At 39.9% G+C, this 10,633-nt stretch overlaps 2 protein-coding genes and 1 pseudogene across 2 annotated transcripts; 2 read left to right on the top strand and 1 right to left on the bottom strand.

Moving 5' to 3' along the window:
- The first annotated feature begins 4,165 nt into the window (after positions 1 to 4,165).
- On the top strand, positions 4,166 to 7,876 carry LOC108833836 (TOM1-like protein 3). The gene is made up of 10 exons (XM_056991772.1): positions 4,166 to 4,405; positions 4,597 to 4,733; positions 4,813 to 4,891; positions 5,959 to 6,057; positions 6,140 to 6,244; positions 6,343 to 6,500; positions 6,582 to 6,663; positions 6,753 to 6,838; positions 6,931 to 7,119; positions 7,194 to 7,876. The coding sequence occupies exons 2-10, from the start codon at positions 4,624 to 4,626 to the stop codon at positions 7,723 to 7,725; spliced, it is 1,440 nt and encodes a 479-aa protein (XP_056847752.1). The 5' UTR covers positions 4,166 to 4,405; positions 4,597 to 4,623; the 3' UTR covers positions 7,726 to 7,876.
- Positions 7,877 to 8,006: 130 nt separating this feature from the next.
- On the bottom strand, positions 8,007 to 9,169 carry LOC108833834 (uncharacterized protein C57A10.07-like; annotated as a pseudogene).
- A 326-nt stretch (positions 9,170 to 9,495) lies between these two features.
- Positions 9,496 to 10,391, top strand: LOC108833838 (pollen-specific leucine-rich repeat extensin-like protein 1). Its single transcript, XM_018607233.2, has 2 exons — positions 9,496 to 9,997; positions 10,105 to 10,391. The coding sequence occupies exons 1-2, from the start codon at positions 9,496 to 9,498 to the stop codon at positions 10,389 to 10,391; spliced, it is 789 nt and encodes a 262-aa protein (XP_018462735.2).
- The last annotated feature ends 242 nt before the right edge of the window (positions 10,392 to 10,633 follow it).

The raw sequence follows: 10,633 nt of genomic DNA, 5'->3' as shown, positions 1-10,633 counted from the left end.
CAAACTCGACTATGTTATGGAGATAAGTGCCGAGTATCAATGTGAGATGATTATACAGTGATGCTGAAGAAGCTAAGAAAAGAAAATTCGGGTGGACTCATATAGATGATGAGATTGGTTTATTCATTGAATAGAGAACCAAATGTGAGCCACGTCCAAGATGTTATTATGGACTGGCCGGCTATTGTTAAGCCTTTTGACATTCTGATTTCATACTTATGATTTGGTGTTTTTTTTAAATATAATTTGTCATTCAAATTTCATAGCATTAAATAAAAGTTTTTCTTTTATCTTGATTGATTTGCTTGAAAAATATTTTTTGACACAAATGAGAATGAAAACTCGAGAAGAGTATGTCTAGACCACCACGCCTAAGGCATGGCCTTAAGAGGCACGAAATTTATCACCTAAGACCCATTGAGAAAGACCCAAAATCCCCACTGGCCGTGGACAAGGATACCACAATAACCGTGGTTGTAGATCCAATCATGGTCGAGGAGGGAGTAAAGGTCGAAATGGCATTACAAGCCACATCAAAATGGTTTCAATAATAACCAATGGGCAAAGCAAAGAAAAAGGAAATGTTCCTTTAGCTTATGAAAATCGCCAAAGGCATACATATAAAAGAGGTCGAGACTACATTCTCCCTACTGATCTAATACTATGCTAAGGATCAGTGTGATAAGGCATAAAAGCCTAGGTAACCAGTAAGGTTCACCAACGAATTTATACACTTTATGGCATGACCGGATTAGCCATCCTGGTCTGAACTTGATTAATAAGGCACAAAGAGTTATCCCATAAGATCTCACGTTGTGAAACATGTACACAAGGGAAACTCAGTAGGCTTCATTGTTCCAAGCAACACGAAAGTATAATCTGATCATGAGGATAGTGAGAACAAAACCCGTGATCATGACCAGACCACAAATTCGTGTATCATGGTCTAAAACCATGCTGACCGTCCAAGCATTACGTTTAAGTGAGGACAAACAAACGTACTTATAGCATGTTCATGAGGGGAGAATAAACACTCCGTGTGGTCCATGACCATACTATAAAACCGAACATGATAAGCCTGGCTGAAGGCCATAAGGCATTATAGCTTGGCCGTATAAGGCATAACCTATAAGGTTGAGACTTCAAAAGTCTATAAGCTTGGGTACACCACAAGAATACATGTATGAAAGATAAGATACATCAGGCCATATAAAGTGAGCATAGATATTCCCGTCTAAAGATGATAAAGGGTCATAATCCAGATATAGACCATCCTAAGAGTCTATGAATAAACCACCACATACCTATGTGCCATCTAGGATGGAATACCTCATCTAAGGATGAGATGAAAATCGGGAATATATGTTGGATAAGAGAACATGATCTTTCTCCCACGAATTCAGTGAGACCATGAGCCAAACAAAGGTGATCATATTGTGGCCAAGGTACACGGATTACATACAAGATGAATCCGACTATCCAACATCATGGAGAAAGCTATAAGCTGGTAAATAGAAAGTGAAAGTGGAATGGTTTTAACCATCCAAGTCTTGGCAAAGATCCTCGGACCAGATATATATGTACTGGACGTCCATAAACAAAGAAAGAATGATAGCCAGACAGACCCGAAAGAATGACTAAGTCATACCAGCTTAGCACCACTATATAAATGTCCTAGTAGAGACATAATCAAGTTGCTGTAGAAGTCTATACAAGATAGACAAGTATGTTCCATATATAAGGAACCTCGGATAGAAAGAGATAAGGTGCTCATAATGATAGATCCGGGTTCATGAAAGAGAAACCAAACTAGACAATGAGATAAGACCGGCCGGTCCTAAGGTACAGGTATCATACAATGTAGCCTTGCAAACTACAAAGTATTCAATGATCCTGATAATAATAAAATCTCAATCGATTGTATCATGTCTAGAACGCGATAGAACGCGATGGAACATTATATAAGGTGTCGACACATACACACACTCATAAGTGATAAAGAGAAAGCACTTGAGCATAAGAGATATGCGAGGATCACTAACCCACGTAAGAGTACTCATAGAATGAGACGTGGAGTTAAACCCAAAGAATGTATGAGATGGGCGTATTGGCCAAATACATAAGTGAGACGCCATCTAACCAGTGAACAGATGAGTCTTGTGAGGAAAAGAAAATCGTGAGCAGTAGAACATGAAAGTACAGACAAGTGGTCGTACATGTTGCTACATAAAGCATTCAATGGAATGGCTTGATCACACAAGGATACTCACAGGGACTAAGGAACAAGGAAATAAATTCCTAATGTGGTGAATGCTACTACCCAATATCGAAATCTTGACATCTAAGAAAGATGTAGTAGACATTGGATATCTCACTGGATATAAAGGTAATATAAGATACCTTGAAAGATGAGAAAGAAGTTCTCATAGAACAACATCGTTCCTGCGTTGTTCATGGACTGAAATGCAGCTGCATACACACGATATGATAAGACTAAGTGATGCTTAGTAGAAAGTTCTATAAGAACGTTTCAAATCAGTCCATATAGTAGTCAATATATTCCTTGTGTTTATACTTAAAGAAAGGATGATTAAGATGATTGATTCTTGGAAAGGCTATGAAGAGACTACGATGATCTATAGTAGAGATCATTAGCCGTATATGAATGTTGGGATCTATGATCCAACGTACCAAGAATAGATTGATCAAAAGGTCTGAGAATCCATCAGATTCACGACCAAAGGGAAAAATACCGACTAGGATCATGTCCGACCTAGTTCGACCTTAATCATCATTGGTCCCGACCAATCCATCCCATCCAGCTTGTTCCGACCAGTTCCTCTAGGTCTTAAATCCGACCTAAACCATCCAAGTGAGAGGAACGTCCTATTGACCAAAAAGTGGCTTAGTTTTGATTAAACTTCAAACTATAACACAATAGCCACTTCATGAACAGGCCGTGGACATATACTAAAAGTTCATAAAGAGTTTTGGTCAAAGGATATGAATAAGATATATAGTGGACAAGAACATAATCCGGATGGATTATGAATGATGTCATGATCCGGACAGATCATGGACATACAAAGACATTCATGGTCGAATTTATCTAAGAGAGATAAACCATATGATCCTAATGGACCATGAATATCATGAAAGCATTTTGTTGATGCAGGTTACCAGTCCGATCCACACAGTGCTAAGTCCCAAACCGGCTATGTTTTCACATATGGAGGCACGACCATTTCATGGAGATCAGTCAAGCAGACTATATCAGCCACATCATCCAATCACTCGGATATATTGGCGATCCATGAAGCAAGCAGAGAGTGTGTCTGATTGAGACTCATGACACACCATATTCGGACAGCATGTGGGATCACGGATGGTAAAGACGAGCCGACCGTTCTTTACGAAGACAATGCGCCATGCATAGCTCAGCTCAAAGATGGTTACATCAAGGGTGACAAGACTAAACATGTTCTCCCCAAGTTCTTTTTCACCCACGATCTTCAGAAAGAAGGAGAGGTCAAGGTACTCTAAGTCAGATCCAGCGAGAACTCAGCCGACCTCTTCACTTAGGCATTACCAACATGCACGCTCAGGAAGCTTATGCAGCAGATTGGTATGCGATCACTGAGAAGCCTTCAGTGATGTTCACTTCAGGGGAAGTAATGCGGCTGTACTCTTTTTCCTATCCATGGCTTCCCGTTTTTACCACATTGGGTTTTTGGGTTTACCATGGAAAGGTTTTAACGAGGCAGTATTCCAAACGCATTACAAACTCTAGACGGTTATGGCATTACAATCTCGGTTTTTAACGAGATAGCATCTTACACGCATAATGGACATCAAGGGGAAGTGTTATGAATATTGTGTGATGTCTATTATGGAATGTTCTAGATTTACTTGATTCCTAAGTTTACTTGCTCACCAAGTTCTACTTGGTCTCCAAGCTATTGTATACCTATATAAAGGATACATTACTCAATGAATAAGACACACCAATTCCTATCTTCTCTTCTCTTCTCTACTTTATTTACAACACGACCTAAACTATACTTATATTTAACCAATTAATGGAAAGAATAATCAAAGATTCTTTAATTTTCCGTCACCGGCTGTTAGTTTAGCATATTCAGACAGAAAGCCAAACAAAACTCAAACTTCGCATCTTCAGCAGAACAAGAGAAGTCGCAGTTGATTTTATGTACGGCTAAGGCTTGATGATGATCACAACCTGATACATTCGCACAAAAGTCCGATCGTGTTCGAGTTACAAGTTTAGATCCTTTTTTTTAACAGAGAAATTGTTATTCATATCGACTTGATCGTGAGACACGCACAACATATCTTCGCTCGGTCTCTATCATCTGTTCTCTAAGTTTAGAGCGTCCACATACAGGTAGATTACTTTCTTTTAAAGCGTTTCACTTAGATTTCGAAATCTGGTTTGTGAATTGTGATAGTCCTGGCTGATCCCACTGATGAGAATTATAGTGTTTTGATATTTTTATATCTCTTTTTCAAACTTGTTTGTTCTGTTTGGAATTAACAAGCTATGTAATGATGATGTTTCAACCTGTGTGTTTATAGGAATCTTGAATTTTGATTGAAAGAGAAATGGCAAATAACGCGGCTGCTTGTGCTGAGAGAGCTACAAACGATATGCTGATTGGTCCTGATTGGGCTATCAACATTGAACTCTGTGACATTATCAACTTCGATCCTAGGTAAATATCATATCGTTTGCCATCATCACATTTGAAAATAATTATATAAATGTTTCGACCTTGTTTTTTGTTTGTGTAGTCAAGCAAAAGAAGCAGTGAAGGTGCTCAAGAAACGGTTAGCAAGCAAAAACTCCAAAGTGCAGATTCTAGCTCTTTATGTAAGTTCCTTTATACAATGACTTTAGGTTTTTTGGCTTGGTTCGGTCTCTATTGTACTGATCTTCTCAATTCCTGAAATGCTCTGGCGGTTTTTTTTTTTTTTTTTTTTTTTTTTTTTTTTTTGAATAAATGTAAAATTTTATTCATCCAAAAAACGTTTGTACATCAAGTGTAACAGGAAGCTTAATGAAAAATAAAAACTACAACGTAAATTTTATCTAGTTCCAAACCACACTTGTAATCCCTTCTCCATTTTCTTGTCTCCTTGACGCTGAATAGTAGACAGTCTATTTCTCACATTCTTGTCAATCACTTTAGCCAACAGCATATGCGGAATCTGTTTATCACCATGTCTTCTATAATTCCTCTCTCGCCAGATCGAATGAATTGCTGCCTGAAATGCATATCTTATCAGGAAAAGCTTAACCCGGTCCTGTCTAAGATCAAGCATTATCTCAATAATATCCTCCCAACGCTCCGTGTATCTTGTACCAAGCAACCCTCCAATCAACTTCTGCCATATGTAACTTGAATAAGCACAAGAGAAGAACAAGTGGTTTCTTGTCTCCCCTTCCTGCTTGCACAAGACGCATATAGGATCAATGGCTTGATTCCACTTCAGCATACGATCACATGTTGATAGTCTATCAAGCATCGCTGTCCAGGCATGAAAAGAATACTTAGGCGTGGCATGCTTAAACCAAACACACTTACTCCATCGTTGCAATATGTGTTCCTTTCGAACAAGCAGCCAAGTACTCTTTGATGAGAAATTTGGTTTGTATCTCTCTTCTCTGTTTTTCCATACTGCAACATCCATACACTTCAACCTTCTAGATTTCAGTTTCTCAATTTCTTCCTCCACTAAATTCAAAATTACCACACGATGCCTTCTCCTCCTATGCTTCTGTATTACTTCTGCTACTGTCCAAGTTTCTGGTATACCCATATCAATATAACTTCTTTCTCCCAACAAGTCTTTTAAGCGCCCCATTGTACACCAATGATCATACCAGAAGGAGGTAGACTCTCCATTTTTAACTTCTGGCGGTTTTTTTGGTTGCAGGCATTGGAAACTCTGAGTAAGAACTGTGGTGAGAGCGTGTACCAGCTTATCGTGGACCGTGATATCTTGCCTGATATGGTCAAAATAGTCAAGAAAAAGGTTTTTTTTTTTAATCTCAAGTTCTTTTTTTTTTCTCAAATTCTTTTACTCTGGAAAATTTACCAACCCTCACCTAATGCAGCCAGACTTGAGCGTAAGAGAGAAGATACTTAGTTTGTTAGATACATGGCAAGAGGCTTTTGGTGGAAGGTTCCCTCAGTATTACAATGCTTATAATGAACTCAGGGTATATAGCTTGCTTGAAGCCTTTTATGTATATACATACACAATTGTATTTGTATTATTATGTGTCAAAGTTTTGATTTCCCTTTTGAAAACTTTTAGTCTGCTGGAGTTGAGTTCCCACCTAGAACCGAGAGCAGTGTACCCTTCTTTACTCCACCTCAGACTCAGCCCATTATTGCTCAGGCCGCTGCTGCTGCGTCAGATGAAGATGCTGCTATTCAGGCTTCTTTGCAAAGTGATGATGCTTCTGCTCTCAGGTACACTCTCTACTTTGCTAGGCCTGTTCTAATGGATGAATCCATATTAAAAGACTTTAGTATCTTTTTTTGTTTTTATAGTGTGGAAGAGATTCAAAGCGCTCAGGGATCAGTTGATATTTTGATGGACATGCTTGGTGCTCTTGATCCAAACCATCCCGAGGTTGATATATATATTTGATGACTAGATTTAGTGGCTCTGTTGTTTGATCTGGTTTGTAACACTTGACTGTTGTTTGATGTTTGTGACAGGGTTTGAAGGAAGAACTTATAGTTGACTTGGTAGAGCAATGCCGTAATTATCAAAGACGTGTAATGACTCTGGTCAACACTACATCGTAAGGATTCGTTTGTTCCCTCATGTCTCTTTGTTCAGTTTGATAGAATCTGTTAATACTGAAAAAGAGACTTCTTCTTTTTTTTCTGGCAGAGATGAGGAGCTTCTGTGTCAAGGATTGGCGTTAAACGACAACTTGCAGCGTGTTCTTCAGCAACACGATGATAAGGCGAAAGGAAACTCTGTTCCTCCTCCTGCAACAGCTCCTACTGCACCGCTTGTTAGCATCAACCATGACAATGATGATGAGTCGGATGATGATTTTGCTCAGCTCTCTCACAGGTAAATAAATGCCCCATCCATTGCTTCATTTTCATTTGGATTCCTAAAAGATTAATCGAAGTTCATATCTGCAGGTCGAAAAGAGAAAGTGCACGAGGGAACTTCAACCCTATTCTTCCTCCACCACCACCACCAACAACGAGGCCAGTACACGTTGAATCTGGTGCCATGGACTTCCTCAGCGGTGATGTCTACACACCTCAAGGAACCTCAACTACTTCCCATTCATCAGATCGAGACTCTTCTGCTCCTGTTTTCGATGAGCCAGCTCCCCGGATCAAATCCCCTGAGCAAGCTTTCTTCAACAAACCAGTTTATGACCACCAACAAACGGATCAGTTGCCTCGTGCTCCACCACCAATGTCTGTTAGAACCAACCAGAGGCAACAGCATAGTAATGTTCCTCAACGCTCAAGCAGTGGCTCTGAGTCCTCTTACGAGGATCTCTTGGGACAATCAAGGAATCTTTCCATGAATCCAACCTCCTCAGCTGCTACACCACCACCGAAGAAAGATGACAAACCAGAGGATATCCTTTTTAAGGACTTGGTTGACTTTGCAAGAACCAGGAAGTCGTCGTCCTCTTCCTCCAAACCCAACAATTAGAACAACACACCCTTTTGAGACAGAGCTGCTGGTTGTTGCTTTAGTAATAACTAACTACTCATACAATTTTTTCTTAATTTGTGTCCTTGTTTTCTTTTATTGAACATGGATGATTAAAAGCTTGAATATATAGAGATCTTTTATTTTATAGATATGTCATAATGTATACAAAGATAACAGTTTGAATTCTCAGTTTGTGAAATACAGATATTCTTAAGTTTCTCTCTTTTGCGAAACTAACAAAAAAACATCAGTTACTACTCTTTAAGTCTAGTATTAGCTCAGTTCCATGGGAGAGAGCCAGGGTAAGGGTGTTGAGCCACAGTACCTGAACAACCCTCTAATCTCAGGGCAACCATCAGGGTAAGGTATAGTCCTGTGGAAAGGGTCACGCTTCAGCTTCTTACGCCATAGCGAACCAACACATCCGTATGGATCTTCTTGAAACTGAGCTCTAACCATAGCCTCACCTTTTAGAGCATCTTCTTTGGATTCAAGAGAAGCTGGAGTCCCCAAGTAGAAGAATCTTGATTCTGGAAACCCCATTGCTGAACGATGCAAATGCGCAAATCTCTCCTCCTTAAAATCATAGCTCACTACCTGATCATCCACCAGTTAAACATCAAAGAGGCTTTTACTTAGTTTTATGTTCAAATTTGTAAGCAAGAGAGGCTTTTACTGTTATGTTGTGTGGGTAAGAGTAAGACCCTGTGAGCTCTCTGAAGAGACAAACACTAAAGAGAAGATTCTCAAAGCTGTCTGTAGCGTGCTCTTCAGTCAACGCCCTCGACCTTACATCATCCTTACCTATTCACAAAAACCACATTATACTTTGATGGACATGTGAACAAAGAGCAGAGTTAGTAGTTGGACTCACCGAACCATCCTTTGGATTCAGCAACAGCCCAATAACTCTGAGCTTCACTGCGAGGTCCAGCTTCTCTACGAGTCTCTCCTCCACTGAACAGAAGCAGAGACTCATCATCTCTCCCTGCAGCTTCAACGCCTTTCTCTATATGACTCAAGAACGTCGCAGTGGATGCTTCTGATACGACTCCAAGAACCAAGACTCCTCTCTATCGGTTTTACCGCAGTTACTGCTGGTATAAACAGAGCGTCCAGCCACCATCACGAGGTTTTTCAGATTGGCAAATGGATACACATCGTTGTCCAGATCGTTCTTCTTATAAGTCACATCTGATGGAAAATGGTTAACGTAAACCGAGGACAGAAGTATCAAGACTGTGATCCCAAAGGAGATACAAACGATGGAAACAGGTTTTGGTGAATCTTCTAGAATAGAGATCCTAAGACTTGTAAAGACAATTAAGGATTTGAAACAGGTTTAGGAAACATGTTTTTGTCGACGTGCGTGAGGAGTAAAAGAATATGAGCCGATATCAAACTGTGACGTGAGAATTTTTGTTAACCGTATCGAATTCATTTCCATATATGTAAACCGTATAGGGAGTAAACCGTATGAACCGAGAACTAAAGTCCTAATGAATTGCGATACTAATTTTCATATAGTTTTAGTTTTATGTTTTTGGATTAATTAATTTAAAACATTTTTGCTTTCTCCTCTTTTAATTTATGCGCATCTGAGAAAACTCATATTACATACATGCACCCACCCTTTCCCCCTAATCATCACATCATCATCATTGACATTAATTGTTCTTCTTCACTAAAACCAATCACCACACTCACATCACATATCTCCCTCCAACTCCATTGAAAATCCTTAAAGATATAGATTCCAACAAGATCATGAAGAAGTCACCACCACCATCACGTTTACACCAACAAGAACCGCCATCACCAACAGGTCCACCAGTACCGCTGTTTCACCAACAAGAACCGTCGCAGCTGCTACCGCAACCACCTCCACGACCACCACCGCTGTTACATACCCAAGAACCGTCGTATCAGTCACTGCCACGACCACCACCGCCGTTACACCAACAAGAACCGTGGCAAGCGCCAAGGCTACGTGGTCCCGTGATCACATATATCCCAGGCAAACCCCCATCCTCCACTCCTCTGTACACGTCAGCACCAAACTACACGTCACAAGCGTTCGATGAATCTCCGGCGATGGAAACGTGTGCTGAGTTGGAGAAAACTAAACCGAGACTAGGGTTTGCGGGTGACGTAGAGACCACGTATCAACATTATCATCAACAACACCGAATTAACCAACGACCAACAAATTTATCTCCAAGGTCCTCTTCGTTATGGACGGAGTTAACTTCTACGTTCAGTCCACAAGGTTTCTTCGTCGTTCTTCTTCAGTGAACTCTGCTTGATTTCAACAAATGTTTTCTTTGATTCTTGATTGGGCTTTCTAGTTTACCAAACGTTTTTTTTTTTTTGTAGATTTGGAATTCCTCGCTTCATTGATTTTGTCGCCGTCCACGTACGGTAATCACCAGAGACAGCATCAGTCTCCGACGTCGTCCATCCCCCACTGTGACGGTGATCCTCTGAAACGTCCTCGTTTTAACTTGGGTAATGCTAAAGTGTCTTCCTTTTTTTTCCTCCCCACCGCTCGGTTTGTGGATTGTACAATGTTGTACACTTTAAGGAGCTACTTTGCAAGTGGGCATTGTTGTGTTGAGTCTCAGGTAGACATTGAACATCTTTCCACCTGTTATAAGTCTTAAAGATTGCATCTTTGACTTGAATTTACGAGTTATAAACTTACAAATGAGCTTGCTCTGCGCTACTATCATAGGAGTTTTGATCTGTTCGTTACGTTTGATGCTATGTTATTAAAACAGAGATAATCAATGTTTTGTGTTCGGAAGATTTATGTCCATAGGTTTGTGGATCCATTAACTATCTATACCTATGAATGTGTAAGTTAACTTGATTATTCGCCTTGTCTTATCTAGGTCATGATCGA

The sequence above is a fragment of the Raphanus sativus genome, chromosome 8 (genome assembly GCF_000801105.2).
Source record: "Raphanus sativus cultivar WK10039 chromosome 8, ASM80110v3, whole genome shotgun sequence".
NCBI lineage: Eukaryota > Viridiplantae > Streptophyta > Magnoliopsida > Brassicales > Brassicaceae > Raphanus > Raphanus sativus.
Note: the sequence above shows the minus strand (reverse complement) of the source record. Positions and strands in the feature narration are given on the sequence as shown.